General features: G+C 53.4%; 2 protein-coding genes across 4 annotated transcripts in view; both read right to left on the bottom strand.

The window, feature by feature from the left end:
• The window catches only part of SETD2 (SET domain containing 2, histone lysine methyltransferase), a 50,314-nt gene extending 43,945 nt beyond the window's left edge, over positions 1–6,369 (bottom strand). For both annotated transcript variants that reach the window (XR_004252924.1, XM_032181940.1), the window contains exon 1: positions 6,109–6,369. Coding sequence is in view for 1 of the 2 variants with exons in the window: in XM_032181940.1 (XP_032037831.1) it covers positions 6,109–6,146 (38 nt within the window). In the remaining variant the exon portion in view is untranslated. The remainder of the gene's footprint in view (positions 1–6,108) is intronic.
• Positions 6,370–8,104: 1,735 nt separating this feature from the next.
• On the bottom strand, positions 8,105–26,937 carry KIF9 (kinesin family member 9). 2 transcript variants are annotated; one of them, XM_032181990.1, is made up of 23 exons: positions 26,881–26,937; positions 26,182–26,230; positions 24,839–25,011; positions 24,443–24,539; positions 23,710–23,875; positions 23,499–23,605; positions 22,799–23,023; positions 21,534–21,617; positions 21,324–21,416; positions 20,530–20,677; positions 19,854–19,918; positions 18,729–18,806; positions 18,075–18,143; positions 17,648–17,752; positions 16,416–16,471; positions 15,523–15,613; positions 14,143–14,276; positions 13,745–13,927; positions 12,315–12,523; positions 11,375–11,554; positions 10,377–10,492; positions 8,622–8,726; positions 8,105–8,342 (listed from the first exon to the last, which is right to left on the bottom strand). In XM_032181990.1, exons 4-23 carry the CDS (start codon positions 24,536–24,538, stop codon positions 8,238–8,240), a joined length of 2,415 nt encoding a protein of 804 aa, XP_032037881.1. In that variant the 5' UTR covers position 24,539; positions 24,839–25,011; positions 26,182–26,230; positions 26,881–26,937; the 3' UTR covers positions 8,105–8,237. The 2 variants fall into 2 exon arrangements, with proteins under 2 accessions (XP_032037881.1, XP_032037882.1); XM_032181991.1 differs by lacking the exons at positions 26,182–26,230; positions 26,881–26,937 and adding an exon at positions 25,147–25,180.
• Between the last annotated feature and the right edge of the window lie 199 nt (positions 26,938–27,136).

Genomic DNA, 27,136 nt, shown 5'->3' with positions numbered 1-27,136 from the left:
AAACTCACCCTTAGACCTTTGTCACCCCAAGCGTGGCCGCGCCAGCCTGCGCCCAGCCCACCGGCAGCTTCGGAGGGCACCTCGGGGATCTGAACATGGACAATTCTGCAAGGAAATTTGCTTTTCCAGAGCAAATCTCCCAAAACCAAGCATCCTGAAGGATGCTGACGGCCGGCAAGCCAGCCAGGATCCTGCCTCAACAGCCAAGCAGCTCCTCCGTGAGCGAGGAGGACGAACCGCGCTGCTCCGGTCTCGCCGTGCCCGACACCTGGAGAGCCTCGGGAAATATTTTGGCCCCTAAATGGAAACTACACGAAGGGATGCAGAGGTTTCAGGCACGTTTCCGCAGCGACAGCACGGAACCAACTGGGTATTTCCCCATTTGAGCAATCAGCAACGGAGAATTAGGAGCAACCGGCTCGAAAGCCCGATCGCCAGCAGTAAAAATACGGCAGAGGCTCGGGTCCGGCTGATAAAGCTTATTAACGGGGTATAAATCACCCCTACAGCAGCAATATCAGGGCTTGTGTTTATTGAGGAAACAAGACCCGGCAGCTTGAGCAAGCCGTGGATACAAAAAGGGCACCACAGGTGATTTAATGGGGTTGGGAACACCGGTAATTCAGCGCCGTGCCGACGGGGCGGCCGGAAGCCTTTAGGAACAGCATTTCGGCACGAATTGCTGCCCAAAAGGAGCAAACCCTTTTTAGGATCTCAAAAAGTAGAGTCCCAGACTTGCCCAAAACGCACGGCCATCAGGAAGGAGGAGTTAAAAGCTCAAAAGCGAGCACTGGAGGGGGTGAGAACAGCACCAAGGTCAAGCACGGCCGAGACCCAACCCCAAAACGTTCACACCGGTAACCAGATGCAATCAATAATCAGGTCCCGGGCGCAGCTCTCAGCCACGGAGATTTCCTCGAGAGCATCCAGCAGCCACTTTTAGGCAAACCAGAATTATTTTTTTTCCCCCTCTGTATCGCCGGGAAGGGGTTTCCGAGAGGAGCAGCCAGGAGGCAGCCGGGGCCGCAGCCTCTTCCTTTCTGCCCCAGCCTCGAACACAAAAATCGGGTTGCCAAAATGAGGCAAGGCGCCGGGAACGCTTTGCCAAAATTCCTCCCACGCCGGGCTGGGAGTCACACGGGTTTTCCACGATAGGAGAGAGAGAGAGAGGAAGCGAAGCAGGATTGTCCCCGAGCCGGGGACACCGTCCCAGCACCCAGCTCTTTGCTATCCTCAGGCACGTAAAACAAATCGTTGTTAAAATTAGCAACGGGCTCGGGCTTTTACCGGCGTTTTTCTGCGAATTTCAAGAGGAAGGGCTGGCGAAAACCCGAAATAAAACGCAACGGATGGGTCTGCAAACACACCACGAACCCGCACTGCTCCCGGAGCGAGGAAATCCCAAATTCCCCACGCCCTGCACACGGTTTACACCTCCCCAGCTCGTCCTGGGCACAATAATAAGAAAAATACAGGTGTATTTTTTCTCCCGAGGCTCAGCATCCCTTAGAGATTCATCGGTGTGAATGAGACTTTTCTCCTTTGTAGACTTCTCTCCTTTTCCAGGCGGAACCCACAACCCAAGCTCAGCTTTGTGGGGCTTTGTGGGGCTTTGTGGGCTTTGCTTATGCTAAAAAAGCCAGCAAAGAGCACGCCCTCGGGCTCCTGGAGCCTAAATGCCAAACGCTGGCATGCATCAGGGCAAAAGTGGGGGCTGAGCAGAGCCTCATCTCCCCTAGCTCCTTTTCTTTTTTTATTTTCTGCAAGCCTGCAACTCTTTTTATCTAAGACCTGCAGGGCTAACGACTCTGCCAGAGGGGAAAAAAAAAAAAAAAGCCTCAGCCTGGCATTATGCAGGCATTAGCACAGGTCCATCTGAAAGCCTCGCTGCTACCTGGGCAGCAATCGCCTCCTTTTCTTAGGGAAACCGAGGGCAAAAGCCAAAATCCCGGAGGAAATGGCAGCCTGGGGACTGCAAAAAAATAAAAACAACACAAATTTGGGGAAAATCTCTGCAGGTTTCAGCGCCGGGTTACGACTCTGCTGCTGGTGCTCGAAAGCGAGTGGGTTTGTAAAACTTACGGGTCTGAAGCTCTAGCACACTGCTTGCTTGGGGAATCTGGAAAAAAGGCAGGGATGTTAATGGGCGACCCCGCTCCTTCCCCCGAGAAGCCCCGCAGAGGAAGGGACACGGCACAGGAAGGCAGGAGGGGGGAGAAATCAAACGTTTGGCTCCAACAGAAGCTGGAAATCCGGGGAATTGCTCCCAAAACTGAGGTGGGAGCAGCTGCGAGCGGGGCCGTGGCCCCCATCACATCCCCAGCCCAGCACCCGCTTTTGGGGACGGGTTTGGGGCTGCACCTTTGGGTGCTGGTGCCTGGGGTCGGGGCAGGGGAAGACACCGCCTCTCCTGGCCTGAAATATGAAAAAAAAAAAACAAAAAAACAGCAAATTCATCGCGCCAGGCAGGCTTTCCTGACCACAAACTCCCCCAGCACGGGGGAAAGAGGCTCTGCAGCAACCTTTTTTTCCCTTTTTTTGCTCAAAATCCATCCCTGCACATCAATAAAGCCTGGTTCAGCAAGTGCTGAAACCAACTGCCCCCACTGAGTTATAAAGAGCTCAACGCCAGGAATTAAAACCGCAGTTTGGGGGGAAATCCTGCCTAAATCCTGCTTAAATATCAGCTCCTGGCCCCCGAGCACAAGGCTCGGAGGACACCGCCGCCCCCGAGGGAGGCGAAGAAGCTGGGAAAAGGCAGGATTACAAAATAAAATCCACCCCCCAGCAAAGTCCTGCGCTCACTTACAGTCATCGCGGCTCCACCTCACCTGGGCAGCACTCGGGGCTGGGTGCTGGAAGAAGGGGAAAAGGGGAAAAAGGGGAAAAAAAAAAAAAGCAACAAAAGGAAAAGCAAGGTGGCCCCTCCTCTGGGGGGCAGGTCCTGGGGGCAGCTCCTCCAGCAGGGGCTTCCACCCACCCTCCTCCTCCTCCTCCTCCTCCTCCTCCTTCTCTTCCTCTTCTTTGCCAGAGGAAGCAGGAGCACAAGGCTCCGGGGTTTTTTTGGAGCTCGGATCTCGATGCGAAACCTCTGCGGGTGCATTTGGAGCCCCAAGGCTTTAAGGCAGCTGTGTCCTGCTGCTCTCCGTCCCGTAAAAACTCCTGGAATTGCTGTGGGAAGCTCTGGAGCACGGAGCACGCGGCGGGTTTGCTCGGGCACGGCTGCAAAGCTTGGCTCTTCCTCCCCTCCTCCTCCTCCTTTACGATTTCCCATCAATTTTTGCCTCCTGACCTGGATTTCCCATCAATTTTTGCCTCCTGACCCGCGTTTCTCTTCGGCCCCAGCCTCTGCCCTCCGGGCACGTTCCTCCTGGAGCCCTGGGGCCGATCCCAAAAGCGTAAAACGTGCCGGGGAGAGGCAGCAGCAGGAAGAGGAGCACCCTCTGGAGAGCCCAAACCACCTCCAGAGAGGCAGAGGAAGAGAAAAAATTGAATTAAACCGAATCTGGTCCAGCAAACGCCCTCCAAAACTACCAAAAAAAAACAGTTTTCTCCAAACTTCTCGGCGACAGCAGAGAAACACAGCAGAGCCCTGGATGCTTGCTCCGTGCCCGCGTTGATCGAAGGCTGGTGGCACGTGTTACGTCCTCGTCCTCGTGCTGTGGCCACGTGAAGCCCGCTCCGAGCCACTCCAAGGCAAGTGTCGAGCCGCGCGGGGAGAGAATTAAGCAAAAAACACGGCGAGGAAGCTCTCTGAAAGCCTCCTCAACCCAAAATCCGGGTATTCGGCCTCTTTTTGGAGCCATCCCCTCGCCCCCAGGACTTGGGGGCGCTGAGTTTATGTGTTAGGTGTTCCTGCAGGCTCAGCACGGAGCAATTAATTACCCGCAGGTGATTAAAGCTCCCGGAATTGTTTGGAAATCACAAGCTCCTGCCCGGTAGCCTGCAGCCGCCGACGGCTCTGTTCTCCGGCCTTAATTGCTCCGGCCTTAATTACTCCATCCCGAACCGCTCCGAATTGGTGAAGGCACGGGTCCCTCGACTGCTCGACGCCCTTTTTTTGGTGCTGGTGGTGGTTTTTTTTCCCCTTTTCCTAACGCCTCCGAAGGTGAACGCTGTGAATCCCGCGGAGCTGCTGCTGCTGGGCCGAGGGAGGAGCGGCAGAGCACTGGGGGGAAGCTGCGGAAGAACCTGGGGAAGAAGAGCCCGGAAAGCCATAAAAAGCCCCAAATTCGGGCTCCGAACCCAGAGCCCGGCCTGCCAGCTGAAACAAGACCCGAAAAATAATCCGGGTTAGGCCCTCGCTCATCAGAGAGGCGTTTTGGGGCTTAAAAAGCCTTTTTCCTTAAAGAAGCTGACATCCCCCCATTGCTGACAACACACCAGGGGACCTGGGTTTGGGATTTTAGGCTCCGATCCCCACCTTCTGCCTTGTGCCGAGGCGCTGGGAGGCACCGAGAGCGATCCTGGGGGCAGAAGCAGCAGGCAGAACCCAAATCCCTACAGGAAGCCAAAAAACAAAAGCCCCAAAGCGACAAAAAGCCCACGGCGCGAGCAGAAAACAGGAATTTGGGGCTCTTTGGATCCATCCACCTCAGCGTGGGGCCTCACCAAGGTCCCACCACGGCGGGACCGTTTCGTTCAGAGCGCTTTTTTATAAAAGCTGTTGGAGAAAGCACCCTGGCTTCTCCCCGCAGCCCCGGTTTGCACGCTCGGAGGCTGTTTCGGCAGGGGACCAGCACTCATTTCACTCTAAATTAGCCCAAAACGCAAAATACCTACACCAGGCTAGAACTCGGTGGCTGATAGTGGAGCTATTTGAAAGCAACGGGGTGGAAAGCTCGGGACAAGCAGGAGCACGGTGCCCACCTCCAGGGCTCGCTCCTTGTCCCACACAACCCTCCCGCAGCAGGCAAACACATCCCAGAGAACCTCAACAACTACAGCCAGCAGTCCTAGCCCGGCCCAGCACCAAATCCTCCGTCTCTCCCTAATTTTAGCAGGCTCAAACCGCAGGCATCGTTCCGCGAGGCCCCGCTGCAGCTGAAAACAGCTCCCCGGCTGCTCCAGGCGGGCGAGCGCACGGCTCGGGGCGCTCGCTCGGGAGGTTTGCTCTGCTGTCCTTGCTCCAAAGGGGCTGTTTCTAGCTTCAATTCTGCTCCAGCAGCGGCACGGGGCCGCTACGTGCCGGGTGTTTGCCTCCTCGCAGCCCCGAGCTGGCCGCCGGTCCCGGTTACGGAGCAGCCCCGAATCCTTTGGGGTGGGAGGGGGACGTCTACAAATGCAAAGACAGCGTCCAAAGCAACGAGAACAACAAAAATAATAATAATACAACGCGAAAAACACCACGGGCAGCTCTTCCACAGGCAGCAAGGAAAGCAGGACGATGTGGTGGAGGGGGTCAGGGGAAAGCCCCGTGATGGGAGAGCCACAATTCACCGGCCATGAGGAGCTCCCCCTCCTTTCGGAGCCCTTTCTGTCCGAAAACGGGGCAGGGACTCACTCCCCTCACCTCCAAACAACCCCAGACAGCGAGGAGAGGGCGAAAAGAGCTTTAGGGGCAGCACCCTGAGGATCCCAAGCGCTGCCCCACACACCCACAGCCAAAAAGGGGCCAAAAAATAAAAACACCCTGGCACACCTCCACCACCAAACTAAACCCTGGGACCCCCCGCACGGCCCAACCGGGGTCGGTAGGGAGCAGGGCAGCGTTGCCGGAGCCCTTCCCCTTTTTTCCCTTCCTCCCCTCCGTGGGCTCCGCTCCGCTGCCGGCCTCCCCCCTCCGCCTCCCGGCCGCGGCGCTCACGCAAGACCGGGGATGCGCGGCCTACCCCGGCCTCCCCCCTTCCCCGCTCCGAAGCGGGCACAAAAAGCACCGGGAACCGAGCAACCACCGGGAGACGAAGCAGAAGAAGCCTTCACCCTTCTCCCTTCCTCCTCCCCTCCCTTCCTCGAGTTTTTTTGGTTTTTTTCCCCTTTCCCCACCGCTCCCGGGGCCCGCCGAGGCCTCAGGGCCGCGGGGCCGGCAAGCGGCGGCCCCAAGGGGGAAAGGGGGGGGGGGCTCGGTGCTGCTCCCCCCCCCCAAGCCCCGGTGCTGCCCTCGCTTACTCCGGGGTGGGGTGCTCCGGGTCGTAGAAGTCCCCCATGGTCGGGCTGAAGCCGTCGGGGCTGAGAGGAGAAAGAAGGGAGAAGGGGAGGGGGGGGGGGGACGGACGGGGAGGCCGCTGTCCGCCCCCCTCCGAGCCCGGCCTGGGGGGGGGAGGCTCAGGCTCGGGCTCGGGCTCGGCTCCGCCGCCTCCTTTCCCCCCCCTCACATCGTCCGCAGGGCCCCGAGCTTCAGCGGCCTCCGTTGGGGCCCCGCCATCCGCTCGCAGCCCCTGGCCCTGGCCCTGCCCGCCCAGCACAGCGCCGAGTCCGCCCCGGCTCCTCCTCCTCCTCCTTCTTCTCCTCTGCCGCCAGCACCGCCGCGACGCCGCTGGTGCTGGTGGTACTGGGGGTACTGGTGGTACTGGGGGTACTGGGGGTGATTTTGGTTCTCATCGGAGCGCTACGAGAGGTGCTGGGATGGGGAGAAGCGGGAGGAGCCCCCCCCTAAATCCCCCTCCGGGAGCAGCGCGATCCCAGGGATCCGTAGCGGGATGTTGGGGTGCCCAAGGAAAAACGGGAGCCCCCCAGGATCAGCGGGATCCCAGGGATTGGGACCGGGACGCTGGGGTCCCCAAGGATATCTGGGATCCCCCAAAATCAGCCCCGGGACACCGGCACCTCCCCAGGATCACCAGCACCCCTTGGGATCAGTTCCAGGACATTGGGACCACCAAGGACAACCGGGACCCCCAGGATCACCAGCACCCTGTGGGATCAGCACCAGGACACTGGGGTCCCCAAGGATATCTGGGATCCCCCAAAATCAGCCCCAGGACACCGGCACCTCCCCAGGATCACCAGCACCCCCTGGGACAAGCAGCATCCCTTGGGATCAGTTCCAGGACATTGGGACCCCCAAGGACAGCTGGGACTCCCCCCCAGGATCATCAGGACCCCCAGGATCACTGGCACCCCCTGGGATTGCTACCAGGACACTGGGGTCCCCAAGGATATCTGGGATCCCCCAAATCAGCCCCGGGACACCGGCACCTCCCCAGGATCACCAACACTCCCTGGGACAAGCAGCATCTTCCAGGATCCATACCGGGATGCTGGGACCCCCAAGGACGACCGGGAGCCCCCCAGGATCATCGGGACCCCCAAGATCACCAGCACCCCGTGGGATTGGCACCAGGACACTGGGGTCCCCAGGGATATCTGGGATCCCCCAAATCAGCCCCGGGACACCGGCACCTCCCCAGGATTACCAGCACCCCCTGGGACAAGCAGCATCCCTTGGGATCAGTTCCAGGACACTGGGACTCCCAAGGACATCTGGAAACCCCAAATTCAGAGCCCAGAATGACCCCAGGATCACACCCGGGACCCTGGCAACCCCAGACCCCCCGCCCCATACCCACCCTGAGCCCCCTCCTTGAAGGGAGACACGTGGCCCTGGTCCTGCTGGCGGCCAGGCCACATTCCAGAGATAAACACCTCAAAATTACCCCCAAACGGTCTTGCCCTTTCAAAAATCCTTTTATTTCATTGATTTTACAAACCCTGGGGAGGGCTCCTGGAAAGATGAGGCTGCTGCAGCACCCCGAGACACCCGCGTGCCTTCGGGGTGCGGTGCAAACCTCCCCGCATCATTGGGGGTGGGAGCCTCACAACCTTCCCAATGCCTAAAAATGGAGATGTCCCTATTTATTTATTTTTTCTCCCAGATTTGGGGCCACGGGGGGAGCAGCTCACTGAGTTTTATTCCTTATCCTAAGCAGCGGAAACCCCGAGGAGGTGCCGCGAGCAGGAGGACCTCCGCCCAGCGGGCCCTCAAAGATGACAGCAGCACAAACTCCCCGAGCTTTCCAGCTGATCTCACCCTGGAGCAGAATCGCCTCCCCGGAAAGCACCGGGCAAACGCCACCCTACACCAGGAGGGAGGGCAGAAGGAGCTGTGAAACCTCTCTGCCCTGAAACCTCGTCCTGCAGGGGCTGGTGGAACACCCCACCTTGTTTCCAGTAACTGGAGCAGCACGAAAGCAAGCTGCTTGTTTCGATCTCCCACCGTTTATTTTGGAGAAACCGATCACGGGGAGGAATTTGGGGGGTTTTCTGAGCTGCCTGCCAGCTTCCAGCCCGAGGCCGAGCTAGGTGACAAGCAGAGACCTCGGGGCTTTGCTCCTGGCAGCTGCGATGTGCCCGGGCTTCTTCTGCATTTGCCCGAGGGACGACATGGCTCTGGCGTAGGTGTGCTGGCGAGAAAAAAAAAAAAAAACAAGAAGTGATTAACAAAATGCTGCTTTCAGAGCAGAGCTACCAGTAAAAACCCAAATTCATGACACGGCCCTGGCCACCAGGAAGGGAGGAGAGGTGAGAAGTGCTGGGATCGCTTTAAAGCAGAAGAGACCAGCACGGGATGGGGTCTCTACATCAAGCAGAGGGGAAAAACGTCTCCAGGAGCTTAGAATTAGCTGCAGAATTAATCCAGCATCCCAGCAAACCGGGCAGGAGCTGGGCCCGGCTGAGCTCACCCTCTGGTCTTGCTTCATTTTTGCCTTGTAGAACGAGGCCGATTCCGGGCCGGCCGGCAGCTCCAGCTCCTGCAGCCGCTCAAATCTCTCCTGCTCGTCCTCCTCCTGCCAGGGAGAAAGAGAGACCCCGATCCATGCAAAAACCACACGTTGTGGAGAAGCAGAGCTCAGCTGGGATGGAAACACGGGTTTTTAAGACGGCAGCCAGCTATCTGGTGGTGTTTTCATGGCAGATTTGAGGATAGCTCTGGCTTCCTTTGGTTACCTTCCCTCAATGAGCAGCCTGGAGAAGGTGACAGTGAAAATCTGGGGTGATAAAAGGTAAAGGACTCGAGCCAAGAGTAAAAGGTGAGCACCGTGGAGCAGTGCATTAGAAAATAAATGAAGAATCAGCCTGGAGAAGGAGAAAGTGGCTCAGAGTTGGAATGAAACCCCCAGAGGAAGGTGCTGGTGCCCTCACGGACCCGCTATGGGGTCAGTGGTGGTGAGGGGGAGGCTGCAGCTGGGAAAGGAAAATGAGAAACCTGCACAGAGCAGCACTACAGGGTCGCTGTTGGTTCCCTGCCTGAAGATTCCTGCCTGTAACGTCATCTGCTGACCCCATTACCCAGCGGGGTTGGGGTCAGTTTTGGGTTGGTGTTGTTTTTTTATTTTTTTTTTTATTTTTTTTTTCTGTTCTCTTTATAGGGTCAGTGTCTGCAGCCTTCCAGCCTGGCACATCGCAGCATCCCGCTTAAAACCAAACTCTGCTTTTGTTTTTTTTCCTACGTCACGTTTGTTAGTCGTAGCCCCAAGGGAATTCGCTCCGGAGGAGAGGGAGAACCTGTCTGCCACCAGCCTTGAAGCTCTTCACGCGCCTTCCTAGAAAGGCAGGAAAGAAAATGCTGAACCGAGATTTAGGGTCCAAACGATCAGACACCGAGAAACGAAAGGTCTCAGTTTCGGTTTTCTTTCTAGGGAGCTCCAGTCCCGCAGCGCACGTGGGTTAGAAACGGGGCCGTGCACCTAGGGCAGGGGTCAGGCAGCTCACACCCTCCTTCCACTCCTTCCCAACCCGCCTGCAGGTGCTCTTTGCTCCTCTTTGCTCCTCTCTTTTCCCAACCCCGACGCTTCTGGGGCTAGGCAGCAGTGACGGAGACGTGGTGTGGCACAGAGGACTTGCCCCTCGCGGCCAGGAGGGGATTTCTCTCCTCGCCACGCTCCCCTTCTTGGTGCCAGCAGGGTGGAAGCCCTACGGAACAGCATTAAGGCTCTGGGGCTGATATTTAACAAACCTGGAAGGACTTTGGAGGGAAATAATGCAGAGAAGAAGCTCTGGTAAGTAAGAAACTCGAGAGAAACGCCCACTGTCAGGAACAAGAGCTGATGGATTCCCCCAAGCGGCGGTTGCTAACCAGAGGGCTGGCCACGCACCAGTTGCCACAACACGAAGCACAAAAGCCTGGCTGTAACCATCACAGATCCCAACTGCCAGCCTCCCGAGCACCCCCAGCACCTCTGGGCACCGTGCCTGCTCGCGGAGAGTCAGCAGACGAGCGGGCGCTGCGAGCACCGTGCCCTATTTTGGCCTCTTTGCAATAAAGCTAAGGTGGGAGCAAGCAGCCAGCTGCTCTCTGCGTCCCGTCGGCCGGCGTTTCGCTGCCAGCCACTCTGCTCGGAGAAAAAAGGCAGAGCTGCCCCAAAATGCCCTCCTCCTCCTCCTCTTTTCCTCCTCCCGGGGGCTGAGCTGCGCCCTCGCCGCGCGGCGAGACTCACCAGGCGCGTGACTCTGTCGATGGGAATCATCCCAGGCCTGATGTTGCCACCGGGCTTGAGAGCTTTCTGCACGTAGCTGGGGATGAGGAAGGACTCGCTGTACCAGATCTCAAACTCTGCAAGGCAAAAAAAAAACAGGGGGCAGTGAACGAGTTTGCAGCCACCAGAGGCGAGGCTGGGTTTCCTCGGGCTCCCTGCTCACAAAATCACGCAAGGCCATGGGTGCTCCGAGCTCTTCTGTTTCAATCTACTGGAAAAATTCGTTAATTAGGACAGGGGGGCAATAAAGACAGTTAATGAGGTCGGCAGACCCAGGAGGTGGCCAGGACGTGGGGACAGTCCCCTGGGCTTGTGCACCCGAGAGGGGAACGGCCACGAGATGGCAGTGCTCCTGCGTCCCGCAGCCATCCTCCCCACCCGCTGGGAGCTTGGAGCAGGAGATTTGGAGCTGCCGGGACGTTTCGGGGTCACATTTCAATCCCAAATGCTAAAGGAGCACAGGCGCTTTCCAGCCCGTAATAGCTGCTGATAACCCACAGCAGGTGCTGCAGGAAATTTGTCCTGATTAACGCGTCGTGGCACGGGAGCCAGGAACACAGGCACCGTGGACACGATGAATATTGCTGATTTTTTCACCCTGGTTTCAGCTCCGAGATCTCTTTGCTCCGGGATGCCACAGGCAGCTGGCAGAAGCCAAAGCCAGAGCTAAGAGAAAAACCCGTGGCCAAGTTCCTGCACGGTCACTGTTGGGATGTGCCCAGGGAGCAGGGGACAGCGTGGCGTTATCTGCGAGAGAGAATCCGCCGAAGCTCAGGATTACGCCACAAAGAAACCACAAGAATCGTCAATAAAAAAAAAAAAAAGAGAAAGGCTGGAAGGCAGAAAGGGAAACCACAACAGAGCACGACGGGGGCTTGGCAGCACGGCTGGGAAGTGTTTCGGTGCCGAGCTGCCCTCACACACCCCAGCTGAGCCCGAGGCTGCTCAGAAACTCGTACCTGCGATGAGTTTGTTCCGACACTGGTCCACCAGGTGCTGGCAGTACTGGATCTCTGCCTTCAGGTCCTGCAGCTCAGCGTAAGCCGCCCGGTACTCCTCCTTCAGGTCCTTCATCTTCATGATGAGTAAAAACTCCTTCTCGTCGATTATGAGGTGTCCCATCTCGTCGACGTACTCCCCTGGAGGGTAGGGAAAGGAATCAAAGGTTTCTCGCGCGGGTGGAGAGGGCCACGGAGCAGTCGCTGTGCTTGGAATCACTCAGGGTTCAGTCCCACGTGAGATGGGACACGTGCAGACAAAGAGGAGGGATTGGGACCCACGGAAGGATGCACAAATAGGGCATTGCTTAGGGCTTTCCTGGCTCCTGCTGGAAAAAAACCACCCTGGGCAGCTGTGGTGAGGGTTTGGGGGACAAAAGGCTGCTAAAAAGACCACTGAGCCAACGCTGCTTCTCTAGGATAAACATCTCGCGTTGTCAGCTTCCCTCAAATCAGTTTGTCCTTGTGGTTGCCAGCACCCACAGTTGGTAGATGTCATCAGAAAGAGGCCCAAAAAAAAAAAAGCAGTGAGTCTGTGAGAAGAAAAAGCCTCCCTCTGATACGGATTCAAGCTGATGCTGCTCATCATGAAGCCAAAGGAGCTCCGCATCCTGCTGGCCCTGAGGGAAGGGGCTATGGACAGAGCACAGTGCTCAAAGCTGCTCTTCGAGAAGGGAAATGGAAACCAGCAGCTCTGCAATCCCTTGGGGCTGCCTCCCAGGCCGTCATTCACTAGGCAGGGCCTCCTTGCTGTTGGCCATTCCCTTTTCTCTCCCTCCTCCTTGTTTCCCCAGCCACAGTTTTGGCTGTGGTGTCACAGAACCGAGTTATCCTCCAGCAAAACCGCGCTGCAACCGGGGGCTCCTTCTTCGTGTCAGACTCTTCCCGGGCAGCGACTTACCCTGCTGCCACCGCTCCTGCCTCTGGGCCTCCAGAGCTTTTTTGATGTCCTCCATCTCCTGCTTGATGAAGTTGATCCTCCGGGCTACCGTACAGCTCCTCTTCTTCCTGGCGAGGAGGATGCTTTTGTTCTCCTTAAAGATCCGGTTGATCTCCCTTCCACACTCCTCCTTGAACTGCTCAAACGCCGCCGGCTTCGACGGAGGGGAGCTGCAACAAAAATTCAAAGAGCGAGGGCTCGTGCCGTGCTGGCTGCACCCTGGTGCCCTCCCCACGACAGCCCCCTGCCCCTTTTTGCCCTCTGCATTGCTCCCAGAAGGAAGGATTCCTTAGGAGATGTCTCAGAATTGAATTTTCCCTGGAAAGAGGATCTCTAAGGGTTTGAATTTTCAGAAAAAATAGCTAATAGTGTTAAGGATTTTTTTTTTTTTTTTGCTCTTTTCCTGCTGGATTCCCAGCACAGAGCGGCCACGTCTGCCAAACAAAGCCCTTGGCACGTGTCAGTCCCGCTGGATTTGGGAGGAATACTGCCAGGCGAGCAGAGGGCACGGAGGAAGGCAGTACCACAGCGAGGTGCTTCAGGAGTAAATTCGGGTACAGCACGGCCACGGAGGCGCTCGTAAGACTTCCGAGCTGCTTCACTCATGGCCTGAGAGCTCAGCAACGACAGAGGGGTGGAAATGATGAAGGGAAAAGTGGTGTCCCGTGCTGTGGGTCCTGGTGGAGCTCCTGGGATTGAGCAGCAGCACGCTGATGAGCGCATCGAGCCCGTGGTCTTGGCACCCTGAGTGTTTTTTACCCCGTCTACACCATCCAGGAGGAAATGCAATTCAGTGCTGCCCTCCTGTGCTAAGTTCTGGTCGCTGTACCAGCAGATAACCGGCACGCTGCTGCATTTTGGGCCCCTCTCCACAATTCTCTCTTGCTACGGCATTTCCTGCCGTGACCTCACGCGGATATTGACCCTTTTTTACGAGTGTCTGGGGTTTTGTGGCTGCTCACGAGGCGCCTCTGCCCGAGGGGTGAGGAGTGCTGCGACTTTCACAGGGGACCAGGTGGTGATGGAGTGAACTGGGATAGCTCAGTGGCAGAAGGTAAAACCTGCAGGCATGCTTGGAGTGTAAATACAGGAATATTGGCTCTAAAATATACAGAGAGAGGGGAAAAAAAATCACATTTGAACGAGGAACTGACTCTTGGTCAGCAGAGATCACTTAACAGAGCAACTGGCAGAGCTCAGGGCAGGTGGGGAAGCCACCAGCATTTTTGGTCCACTGGTGTCCATAAAAACCCTGCTGTGTCACCACCCAAGCAAGGAAGCTCTCTGAATCTCTCCTCTTTACCTTGAAAAAGGGAATTGTACTGGGGAAATGCAATGCACCCACTAAAAACTGGGAAATGAGTTACATTCCCTTCACAGGGACAGCTTACCTGGGCCGCTGGGAACCTTCTGCAGAGGCTGGCTTCGAGGGCTGCGTGTCAATATTGGTTGTATCCTCGCTCCTTGCTCTCTCCTTCACGTCCAAATCCTTGATGGGAATCGTTACCTGGCTTTTGGATAGTAAAGGAGCTTCCAGCTCTCTCCCAGAAACGTAGCTCCTAGTTTCTTCCTTCCTGACATGGGGGGGAAAAAGAGGAGGCAGGGTGATTTCTTCCTAAACAGGGAACTGGAATCAAAGCAAGGGTCTTTCTCTGCTCTGCATCGGCTGCACGTTCCCCCTTCTCTCTCAGGGGACCTCACTGCACCAAGCACTTTAAAGGAAACCTGCAGGTTTAACGCGGCTCCTGATGGCAAAGAAAAGGGAGAGCTGCCTGCCTGCTTCACTCACTTGGAGTGCTCGCTGCCCTTCCCGGATTTCTTCTTCTTCCCATCAGGTTTGGGTGAAATCGGCGTCGTTCTAGTCCCCAATTCCCGTCTGTGCTGTTTCCCCAAGAAGTGGCGATCCACATCGACCACTCCTGCCTGGAAAGAGGAGAAATAAAAGACAGAGCAGGAGGCGTGAGCTTTGTAGATGACCAAACCACGCTGTACAGCCCACACCCCCTTCATCTTGTCACACAACCGAATCCCAAAATCTTTGTTCACTACCAAGGACTGCAGGGAAACACCTCTATAAAAATGAAGCACGAACAAAAATCCTTAAATTATCCTTAAATTAATATGCTGAGTATTTCAGCTACTCGGGGAGAGAATAGCTTGGGTCCAGGGTCACAAAACCAAGCTCAAGCTTTTACTGTAAATTTTCCCTCCCGATTTTAGACAGTTCTGAACCCTGAGTAATTCAGACAGCGCTCCCAGGGTTTGACTGGTAACATCCCAGATTAAAACACAAACAGCAAACTCCTACAGCACCACGGCGTCAATGCAAAGGAAAAGCATCCTCAGAAGTCTTCATTCAGGGAAGGGGGACACGGAAGAGAATCACATTTCCTGCAGGACCTCTCAAATTGCCTCAACCATAATACAGAAGGGGGCACTGAGCATTAAAATCCGCTCGTATTAGGGTTTGGTTTTGGTTTCCAGGTCTTTAAATAAAGACTTGAAGAGGCCTGCTAGAGACCATCTGTTTTGCTGTTATGCAAATAACGTGCCTTTTCCCTTTCGCCTGTCTTCCAAAATATTCAAAGCATCTACAGTTGAACCACAGGACGAGTGCATGACTCTGCGGAGCCGATAATGATTATTTTTCTCTGCTTGACTGGGAAAAGCAAGGCGAGGAAACGACCACTGCAGAGAGAAAATATTTCACAGATGGAAACGAGCAAGGAAAAACAGGTTATAACCACAGGTCGGAGTTCACATCATTTCTGGTTTAGAGATTTCTGGTTTTTAGCGTTCACTTTGCTGCGGAAATTGTAAGGATTAAAAGGAGGAGCTCAGCACAGGCAAGGGATCTGACCCTGCCTTTTACAGCCACCTGGCTGCCAGGCAGGTCACCTCCTTCTATTAATTTGTATTTGCTTCATTACCATGTTCTCAATTATTCTGTTCAGATAGCGGGCCTAACGCCCTGCTGCCAGGAATTAAACTCCCTGTTAATTGGTGCCCCTCTGTTCTGTGTGAGTTTCCTGGCCCGCTCATCACGTTAATATTTCTGAGCTTTAGATTTCAACAGGGAGAAGGTCAGAACCTGAGGCAATTCGGGGTTCAGCAGCAAAGAAGTAATTCTGAAATGGGTTCTGGGCAAGGCCCGAGCACCGGGAATTACCTTCTGAGCAGCAGCAATAGTAGCAAAGTCATTTTTGTCTATCAGAGCATATTTGCTTCGTAATCTGGCTTCCACTTCGTGTTCCTGTTCCCTAGGGGAGAAAGCAGCCCTTTACCTTCGTGTTCCCAGAGGATTATTTCATATGGCAAAACCTGCAATACCTGCCAACATCACATCTCCAAAGAAAACATCTTTTATCCGAGATCTCACTTCCAAACACCCCATTCTGCTCTTTCCACTCTTCCCGTGGTGTTGGAACCTTTTCCATTCCCCTCATCCTTTTTTTTTTTTTTCTCTTATGTCCTTTCAGGCCTCACAGCTATGGAAGTTTTTTGATATCTGTTTAAATACTGAGCTTAACCTCTCAATGGTCCGGATCGAATAATATCGCATCTGTTCAGTTATATCACTTTAATATCTAATCTTATTCTAATCTACTTATTATTAAATGGTGATTTTTCTCCACTGAAAGAGAGCAGGTGAAGCACACTATAAGAGATTGAAGATTGCTAGAGAACCTGCGAGTTAAAGGAAAAAAAAAAAAAAAAAAAAGGCCAGCGCTTTGGCACAATAAAAGGAGTCACAAGTTAAAAAATGACAATTATTGGGCAAGATTTTTACCATTTTGCTCCTGGGTCCCTGAAAATCCTGACTGCCCGGTCTGATGACACCCTCATACCTCTTCATCCTTTTGTGTTTCGTATCATGGGAACTGCCTGTCCTCATTTTTTCTTCCAGCCTGCCACTCACCTTCCCTCGTTCAGCCCAAAGCACAGCTTTCAGCACCCACCGTGACATTTCCCAACAGGCACTTTCACACTTTCTCCCCTTTAAATATAAATACATACACACTGATGGCCTTTAGATGCTGGCGTGGGGAGGGAATATCTTACCTTACAATCAGCTTGAATTGCTTAAATACCTCCTGGACTTGCCTGACATTCGTTATCTGAGGAAGAGATGCATACAGTGAAGACAAAAGTAAGCATTTCCAGGCCATGATCAGCTACTGATTCAAATATTTCAGCCCATGAGGGTTTTGCTTTCCAGCTGGTGGCTATCAACACTCACGGGGAGTTACCTTTACCCTGTACTTGGCTGGAGGCTGACACCTTGCTCACTCTGAGGAGGTTTTTAGGGAGAGAGGAAGCTGATAGGCCTAGATTTAGAGCCAGACCTAGATAGGTAGGCTCCACGGAGTGCCCAGCCAGCCAGATAATTAATTTTTTACAATAATTTTATAAATTACACAGATGGCATCCACTGACTTTGCAGATTCTGTCACTTCTCTTTTCTTTACCCTCCAAGACTGTCTACTTAGGACTGCCAGAGCACTCTCTGCAGCCCTCTCAGCCACGACACCAAATCAGTTGAGCCTTGTCACTGTCTCTGCTTTAGAGACCAGGAGCCAAGACACAGGCAGACAAGTAATGGGGAGGGTGTAACTGAGCAGGAGAGGGTAACGATGACATGAAATGAGAGGGAAGGTCTCAAGCTGCTTCATTTCGAATCACAAAATCATTTAGGTGGGAAAAAAACCTTCAAGATCATTAAGTCCAACCATCAACTTGGCCTACCAAGTCCCATCACCTCACAGACAGCACCCCAGGGCCTTTTCTGTGGGCACCCAGAGCCTTCCCCAAGCCTGTACTGCATGGGGTTGTTTTCTTGTTTGCCCCCACAGAAATATTTGTGCATGGGGGACTTCAGCTGGTTCTTTTGGCAATCATTTTGCTGTCGACTGGTACTTCCAGGCTGTGAAACTGTCCTAACAAACCTGTCCCTAAGAGATCGAACGTATTTTGGCAACACACCTCGCAAAAGATTTCGTATGATGTTGACAGGGCAAATTTTTGACGTTACTTATTTATAGAAGTAATGCACAAACCAATTCAAAGGGTTTCATGACAGAGGAAAAGTCTCCTCGAGCTTTGTAGTGGGTTTACACGGCAAGGTTTTACCTGAGTAAAACCATCACAGGCTTCCAAAAAAAGCAAAAATTGTATGAAAACAAAGATTTGGGGTTAAAGACAGCTCTTCAGAAGACATTTTCATTGATCCTGCCCTGGGATAAAACGGGATGGAAGCAGTATCCAAGTCTTTCTCTGCTTAAAAAGCTATTTACCTCAATTTCATCGATGGCTCCTTGCAGGTATTTGTGGATCTGAGACTTAATCTCTGCTATCTGGACATCAGTCAGAGGGTCGTAAGTCACCAAAGATCGATTTGCCTGAGAGAAAAGGTGAATAAGTATTGATAAATTTAAAAAAAGCACAGCAAGTACTAGTCTGGCAAACACCTGCTGTGCCCAGGGAAGCCTTGAGCTTAATTTCTGATTGTAACTTCTCGTCATCAGAGTTAATAAAACATGGGACTTGGGAGCATGCTGAAAGCAATGCGTTCCCTCTCGTGTTTCAACCAAACAAGAGGAGGGCCTCACAAGTCAAAAAAAAAGAAACCAGGCATCTACAGGAGGTGGTGACTCTGCAAAATGATGGTTATGGCAAAGCCTTAACTAGGTGCCGTGTAAGATGGTGCAGCCAGTTCCTCACCAGGTTGTTGTGCATTGCCAGTTCTTGCTTCAGAAGAACGATCTCCTTCTCCAAAGCCCTCACTGTCTCCTAGCAGGAAAACAAAAAAAGGTGAGCGAGTAACTAAATGCTGTTATTGAAAATAAAATAAGCGCTGGCGATTCAGAATGTGTGTCCAGAAAGGTGGGAGTACCCAAATCCGTTGGGATCTGGTGCAAACCAGACACTGAGCTGCTTTAGGGGCCTGTTGGAGCATCAAAGCACAACAGCTTCCTTAAACACATGTTGGTTTCTCTTTCCCACTCCACACCTCCCAACGAAAACGAAGGGACTGGAGAGGAAATGACAGCTTTTTGCACAGCTCCCAGCTTCTTCTGGAAGCTGTTGGAGGAAACTCCCCAGCTGCTTCGCTGCTCACCAGTGAGATCAGGCCGTGAAGAGCAGCAGGGCTCTCACACACCCCACGTGTCACGGATCCAATAATTCTAAACTTCTTCTTGGGGCTACCAGTAATTCATTCAGCTTTGACTGCTGCCAGCTCCCTTTCAGCTGTGGAAGCGCACTCAGGACATCTAAAACACTGCCATCAATTGCTTTATTTTTTTTTTTGCCTGGAATTGTGGCAGGAATATCATTTTACCAGCAGGAGCAGGAATAACGCTGCTCTCTCCATACCTCCGGGTCACACGTCACATTGATGACTGGCTCTGTCGTGATCCATTTCATTCTGGTAGCAAAACGAAGAGAAGACAACTGAAAAACACGTGGTTTGTTTTTTTTTGTTAAACAGTAACTGAAAGGGATATCGGTGAGGATTTCATTTTCATAATCCCTTACTATTAAATCAGATCAGATCCCAGCACACAGAAAAGCAAAACCATTTAACTACACGGGGAATTACAGGGTTCATGATTCCAGGAGTGTATCCTCCAGTGCTCACTGGTTTCTGTGTGATGAGCCAGCTTCAGACCATCTCCTTGTGCTTTCTGTCCTGCATGTGGACGGCTCTTTGTGTGAAAGAGCTGTGATCTCGAAAACATCCCCCCACACACACACAGTTCTGAGCAAAATAACACGTCCTAACACCTCCAAATCACGGATCGATGGCTTCCAGGCTTAGTTCCTGCAATGTGATCTCTCGGGAATAAGCCCCTGCAGCCTGAAAATCATCCCGTTTCCTTGCAATTCCCCATTTCTAGATGCTATCACAAGTGGGAGCTGACAAACACAACACTGCCTCGAACACCACTGCGTAGCAGCTGCCTGTGTTTGCATTTGTTTGGCTATGCAAAAGTTCCTTGGCATAGAGCAAGGTGTTTCCCTGCTCAGTGTCACAAATATGGCTAAGACGATCCACTTAGGCTTTCACCCATTTTAATCTTTCATGGCTCTGGTTCCAGCCTCCCAAACCAGCTGAAAGCCAGCTCCGATTTGATGTGACCTGCTACAATTCCATCAATTTCATTACACAATTTACCATTCAAAACACACTTGTAGATCTGAGCCAACAATAACAATTAACACTGTCCAGTGTGCTTCGATCTCAAATTTTGGGGCCTGCTGTAAACCAGGCCGGTCACCACTCCGCATCACAAAGCAGACTGGTGAGATCAATCTGTTCTCTGAGCCTCTGAGATAAGATGAGCTCTATCCAATGTTTCTGAAGAATTAGACAGGATGTTTCTCCGGGACTCCAGCCACAGCCCTCCAGAGACTACTCTCTGAACGCAGTCAGGGCTGATGCAATTGCAGCAGCAGCAGGAACAAGGCTGTAATTCTGCAGAAATCAGTTCAACTTACAGTCTCTTCTACGTGCAAAGCTTCCCCGCAGATATTCGCCACTAGGACAGTATTGCATTTCCCTCCTGGAACAATAGAAAAGAAAAAAAAAAAAAAAGGCAAAGAATATCATTTGGTTGCTGTTCTTCCCTTTTCTGGAAAATATTAGGTTACGTGCTGACTGAAAAACAGAAAAAGCAGCAACAAAGAACGTGGCCAGTCGGGAACTGCCCCTCTGAAGTTCCCATCTGGTGGAACAGAATGATCTATGAGTACATCAAACATCCCTCTGAGTTTTGATGACTTCGGTTCCTCCACACAAATGCCTGCAGCCTGTCTTCAGCTGCTTTCTCCTCAGCCTTTCCTGCACGTTCCGGACCCACCTCAGCTTCGGGTTTCTCATCTGGAGCCCGATGCTAAAGGAGCAGCAGCTGGAGAGGTTTGTAACGTGCTGCATTTTTGTGCTGGCTAGTTTTTCAACCGTTCCAGCTGAGGGAAGTTCAGCGAATTTCTGTTGGCCTGATCAGCCTGGCCTTTGTACTGTCTGTGCCTGCTGCTTTTTTTGATGAGGAAAACCAGGCGTCCTTTGAACAACGATTAGTTCCATGTGTTTAGAAGGGTTTGAACAGCTGATAGGCTCCCTGAAACACGATTTTCTACGGGTTTTCTTTGGGGCTGTTTACCCCACAGCTCTTACCCAGCGAGTCCTTGAGGACGTGAGTGAGCTTGCTCTGTCGGAAGGGGATGTGGTCCCTCTTCGGGTCAGCCAGGGCGATGACGATTTGCTCGAGGAACGACAGAGACTTGTTAATGTAGCTGGCTTCCTTCAGAACCTGCCCTTCAGACTGGAACCAAGACCCAAAGCGTGAGGACAGGGATCTAATCCAGATCAAACATTTCTCATCTAGAGCTCCCCTCAGCCTGAAAACAAGTTTTTAGAGACTTCAGTTTTCCCTTATGAGTCTCCCAGGACTGCTAGCTGTCCTTCACAACAGGAGAGTATGCATTTGTCACAGGACCCTGCTCTGATCACTACACGGGACCTGTGAAGGTTTCAGCTGTTGAGATCTAATGCTCGGAGAAAGTTTCAAGAGTTTCCTGCTGTGACCAGAAGTGAGATTTGCACTGACACTCAGGGAATGAAGAGGAAAAGCACAAGTTCTTTGTCCTAAGAGCGAATGGCTCTGGCCTTTTCCTTGGTGGAGAACTGATAGATGGATAAACTGAGGGTCAGATAAACCAACTGAACCTGGATCAGGTTGGGAGGCACACGCAGGATGGGACTCACGTCCACGGGGACTTGGCAAAGGTATCCAGCAGCTGCCAACATCTGGGCACTCTCCCGTGCATTAATGTGACTTAGAATTTGTCACAGCCTCTGCTATTTATCACAGGCCGAATTCTGTTGTGGAAAACCCTCAAATTTCACCTCCAACGTGTTGATTACCAGCCTCTCCACCACGTCCACCAAATATTTCTTCCACTACTCACCCCGGTCTTGCTCAGTCTCTCTGAGCCTGCCAGGTCGATTAGGTTGATCTTGGAATTAATGCATCTGACGTCTGAGAAAGCTCTGCAACGAGACTGAGGGGGAAAAGAGCATGGGCTGTGCTTCGCTGTAGGCAAAGCTGAAGAGTAAAAACCAGCCACACAAAGATCCTCAGTCATTTGAGCCCCCGGAATAACTGCTGGAGCTCTTACCTCGATGTAGATAGTAAAGATGCAATGGGATCTGGAGGAATTCTTACTCAGTGAGTGCTCTGCTATTACTCGGTTGGTCTCACCCTGTAAAGGGAGTCAGAATTGAAGACAATATTTTAAAGCTCCTGCAAAAGGGAAATTGGAAATCCACACAGGTAAACAAACAGTGGTTCAATCTTCATTCTGCAGACTGTTGTTCACGTGGTTAGAGCCTCCAGTGCAGGAGCGCAGGGTATTTGTGTCACTTTCTCACTCAAAAGGCATTTCACAGCACGGTTGGTTAATAATCATAATAATTGTGCCATAATTGTGCCTCTTACCAGATGTATTCTCTGTATTTCCACTTTCAAGGCTCATTTTCACCATCCGGCTACTCTTTAGGAGGAAAATGGGAGCTCCTGGGAGTCACAGGGGCTAGCTTAGGACACCAGTCCCATCAGTAAAAAGGCAAATCAAGGATTTTAAGGACACCAGAGGGCTCCTGGTAAGGACACCCTTCCTGCCAACAGCACCAACGATTTATTCACGTTTTCCTTACAAATTAAAGCACCCGCAGGTAAAAGAAGGATGCAGCCACAACCGAATAAGCCTCCTTCACAAAGACAGCACGGTGTGAGCAGCCCTGCTGTAAAATCTGACACACACTGCCTGTGCTGTGACCACCCCATCTGCCAGAGATGTCAGTGCTAAGACTCTTTTCTTGGAGCTCTGACTTAGCCAGGACAGGTAGGGGAGTTTTTCAGGAAGGAATTCCAGTGTAGGTTGGCTGGGGGGGTCGAAACGGATCCCAAATACCCCACGCTTTGTGTTAAGGCAGCGTGAGGTGACCAGGGTAATGGACAGAGGTCGTTTCAACTGCTCAGCACCTCGGTCTGCTGAAGGGGCTGGTGAGGCAGCTGGCATTTCAGGCAAACCTTGCGAAATGAAGACAAAATCTGTGGCTACAACTATTTCAGTGCTGCCTGGAATCCCCAGCGCTGCTGCTTTCCGTGGCCTCACCCCTAATTTATCTCCTCCATCACCTGTCTTGTTCTCACATACCCTAAAACCTGGGTTTCTCCACAGAGATCTTCCAGAATCTCTCTGCCACGGATTATTTCCTTGCAAGAGCATGGACTGCAAGGAGTTACCAGCTCTCCCACACAGCAGAGAGAGAACAAAGAGGGCTGAAGCTCCCTCCGGCACTCCTGGCCACCCGCTCCTTGCTGTACTGCCTCTCCCCTCAGCCAAGCCACCGAGAGAATTGAAATATTTGCTTGGCTTGCCTCGAAAAGGAGATTGAGAGCATCCTCCTCGTGGCTGACGGAGTGTAGAGACAAACCCTTGACGTAAACACCCCGCGGGCAGTCCACCACAGCCATCTGCACGTCGCCGGTCCCGCTGTTTGTGGTGGTGGCCAGCAGGTCGCACAAGGTCTCGTTGTAGATCTCCAGGTAGGAGACCCGCACGGTGATGAAGGAGTCGACCGAGCGCGCAATCGCTTTGAAGACCTGCAGAAAGAAGAAAGGACGGCGGTGGCAGGCCTCGTTCACGAGCAGAAATGTTTATGGCTTTTCAGAGGAGCTGTTTGGGACTTCTCAAACAGCTCTGAGCTCATCTACGGCTAATTCTGAACCGTGGCTGCCTGCGGGCTGACAGGGCCAAGTCCATGTTTTTAGTAGGATTCCTCAGAATGATGTTTTTTGAGAGCCTTGAAGGTTTCTTCTTACATTCTTCTGACATTCAGGAAGCAGCGAGCTACCCAACACGCTCCCGATGCTCTGAAATCCCACCACTACTGTGTGTTATGGGATCCTTTAGCTCCTTAATGACCATCACTGAGATAAAATTAAAAAAAAAAAGGAGCAGTGGAAACCAAATAAAACATATCCAGTGTTAAAACGGTTTTATGAGCAGCAGAAAGCTGACAGAAGTGATGCTTTTATTACTTCTTCTAGGCTCTTTTCCCGTCAGGATGCTCAGTACCTGCTGGATAGCTCGGGGTATGATTCCTCGATGCTTGTACTCGGCCGTCGCTCCCGTCATCGTGTAGGTTTTACCAGCCCCTGTCTGCCCGTAGCACATGATCGTGCCTGGAAAAGAATCAAAATGAAATAAACCCAGGAGGGAATCTTTCAATCTCCCTCAGACCAACCCTCCCCTCGCCATCAAAAGAGTCAAAACAGGAAGAAATCACCGTTATAGCCCAGCAGGGCATCAGACACCAACTTCTCGGCCACAGTCTCATAGGCCAGCTCCTGGGAGGTGTTGTGGAGGACCCCGTCCAGCCTGAAGGACCAGTCGGTCTGTCTGTTATTCACAACTCCTTTCCTGGCGTCTTTTTTGATGTAAATATCTATGCTCTGAACCCCCCCAAAACAAGAAACAAAAGGTTAATTTCAGCAGTTGTGAAGAGTTCCAGCAGTTAGCATCTAAAAAAACCCACCCACTGGAGAGCTGCAGGTAAGCAGAAGGTGGAACACAAAATATTGTGACTGCTTTTACTGCTCCTGCTGGTATTTTCTGGCAGCAGGAGGCCCAAAAAAAGGAAGAAAGGTTCATCCGTTTGGCTTTCAGAGGTGGGCCAGGGCAATTCTTGGGTTGGTGTTAACACAAGGATTGTGGGGTGAAGTCAGGAAGGTGTGGATGGGGAAGAGAAACGGCCTCCACCACAAGGGGACCCCTAAGGATGAGCTGGGATTCCTCAGGGATCAAGGTCCTGGTCCTTTATAGGATTTTCTTTAGTGATTGCACTACAAGAAGTGGGTTTGCCAAAGGTACTGATAGAAAACCCCGAGGCTCTGTCAGCACAGAGGAACAAGGAAACCGTGAACCAAAAAGCACCAAGGAACGGAGGAATTCTGTGTTTTTATCAGCAAAACTGAAATCAAACTCCAAACCTTTCACACCCGCCATTTCTTTTTCTCTACCTTGTTGTCTGGCCCAAACTTGATCATGTCTTGAGCAAAATCGGCCGTTGGTTTGACTCGTGCAAACGTACGGACCCTCTTCTCTGCTGCATCCATCCTGCAGGGAGAGGACCAAGAAAAAGCACCGGCTGTGACCTCAGCTCACCCAAATCTCTGCTCCCGAGGCTCTGAGCAAGAAACCTGAGGCGAAACGAAGCCGAAATGCCCCAAAAGCGAGGCAAAAGGCCCTGCAGGCTTTGGGGTGCCAGCAAATCCAGCACTCTGAGCAACCTGAACCTGTATTTCTCGTGTCTTTGTAACCCCTTTTTATACTGTTAACCTCTTTTTATGCAGTTATCCCCTTTTTATGCAGTTTTCCCCTTTTTATGTTGTTATCCCCTGTTCATAAAGTCCCACCTGAGGCACACGGGTGAGTCTTTTTTAATCCCTGGAGCACACAGGTCCTGTATTTTCTCACTGTTTCCTACAGCCTGTGCTCAGCAGGCGAGATCCAGCACCAGCTTTTGTTTTTGGACAGGATTTTTGGTCTCTCTCGTGCATTAACCGCTTTTTTCCAGGCTCTCCATCACCTGAAATGTAAAGATGTGATCTGAACCAAGATTTCTGTTTGAATAAGAGGTGAGTGACTGACTGACAAAGCCCCACGCGCCGTTTAACTAATTATAAATACACAAAGACCCAGGGAAACGTCGCGTTTAACGAACCCAAATGTGGCTCCTTGCCCTTTTCCCAGATTCTCGCAGCAAAATCGTCCCCAGAGTCCAAAATCAGCAAATTCAGACAGTGGGAGAGGTGCAGCCCCCGTGGGAACGCTGCTGGTGGTTTATTTCGGGTTTTTTATGGAGAAGGAGAGTGTTCTTCCCTACCCAAGGATTGGAGGAACTCGTGTCTTGTTGCTCCAAGGCCACAGCGAGAAGGAAAACAGAGAGAAAGGAGCAAGGGGAAAATTCTGGCAAAAAATCCCTAATCTGGTGCCTCCCAGGATAGCGAAAGCCCGGATAATTTGGGGGTCCCCTGCTAATTTGGGACTCCATTTGAGGCTCCCCTTCTAATTTGGCCCCATTTGGGGCTCCCCTCCTAATGTGGGGCTCCATTTGGGGCTCCCCTGCTAATTTGGCTCTGTTTGGGGCTCCCCTGCTAATTTGGCTCCATTTGGGGTTCCCCTGCTAATTTGGCTCTGTTTGGGGCTTTCCTGCTGATTTGGGGCTCCATTTGGGGCTCTGTTTGGGGCTCCCCTGCTAATTTGGCTCCATTTGGGGCTCCCCTGCTAATCTGGGGCTCCTGTTGGGGCTCCGTTTGCGGCTGCCCTGCTAATTTGGGGCTCTGTTTGGGGCTCCCCTGCTAAATTGGGGCTCTGTTTGGGGCTCCCCTGTTAATTTGGCTCCTTTTGGGGCTCCCCTGCTAATTTGGGGCTCCTTTTGGGGCTCTGTTTGGGGCTCCCCTGCTAACGTGGGGCTCCGTTTGGGGCTCCCCTGCTAATTTGAGGCTCCTTTTGGGGCTCCCCTGCTAATTTGGGGCTCCCCTGCTCATTTGGCCCCGTCTGGGGCTCCCCTAATTGAGGTCTCGGGGCCAATTTGTGCTCGGAGGCGATGGGGGCAGAGCAAAGCCCCGCGGCGGGGGCAGGCAGCAGCGCGCCCACACCGAGATTAGGACCTGAGGGAGGCATTAGGCGGGGATTTGGGGTCGGGGGTGGCCCAGAAAGTTCCTGGGGACATCAGACGTGGGGGGGGCAGCTTCACCTCTACGCCTTGGGCCAGGTCCGGAGGTGGGAGGCGAAGCGGAATTGTTCTGGAAGGAACCAGGGAAACCATTAGGAATGTTCCAGAATTCAGCTGGGACCCCCAATCCCCCACCAAAAGCCCCCCCCCGTATCCCAGCACCTCCCTGAGCAGGGCACCCCCACGCCCCCCCAGGTACCTGCTGGGGGCTGGAGGTGGCACTGGGGACAAAGCCTGGGGGGGTGACAGGACCCTGGAAGGGGGTGACAAAGCCTGGGGGGTGACAAGGCCCTGGGGGGGGGGTGACAGAGCCTGGGGGGGGTGACAGGGCCTGAAGGGGGGGGTGACAGGGCCCTGAGGGGAGTGACAAAGCCTGGGGGGGGTGACAAAGCCTGGGGGGGGTTATAGGACCCGGGGGGGGGGGGTGGTGACAAAGCCCAAGGGGGGGGTGACAGGGCCCTGGGGGGGGAGGGACAGAGCCCTGGGGGGGTGACAAAGCCGGGGGGGAGGGTGACAGGGCCCTGAGGGGGGGGACAAGGCCCTGGAGGGGGGGTGACAGGGCCCAAATGGGGGGTGACAAAGCCTAGGGGGGGTGACAAGGCCTTGGGGGGGGGTGACAAAGCCTGGGGGGAGGTGACAGGACCCTGGGGGGGTGACAGGACCCTGGGGGGGGTGACAAAGCCTTGGGGGGGTGACCGGGCCCCTCCTCCCCCCCCCCACCTCAGCGCCCCCTCAGCTCCGGCCAGGCCGCGGGCCCGTTGCCATGGCAACCGCCGCTTTCCCGCGCGGCGCCTGCGCCGGAAGCGCGGGGAGGGCGGAAGTGAAGGCGCGGCGGGGGGTGAGGGCGGAAGTCGGGCGGCTTTGAGGCCGGGCGGGCGGGCGGGCGGCGCTACGGAGGCCGGGAAGGGACAAGGAGCGGGGGAGGCGAAGCTGAGGCTGAGGGGCGGCGGCGGCGGCTGAGGGAATTGGGGGGGGA

The sequence above is a fragment of the Aythya fuligula genome, chromosome 2 (assembly GCF_009819795.1).
Source record: "Aythya fuligula isolate bAytFul2 chromosome 2, bAytFul2.pri, whole genome shotgun sequence".
Lineage (NCBI taxonomy): Eukaryota > Metazoa > Chordata > Aves > Anseriformes > Anatidae > Aythya > Aythya fuligula.
Note: the sequence above shows the minus strand (reverse complement) of the source record. Positions and strands in the feature narration are given on the sequence as shown.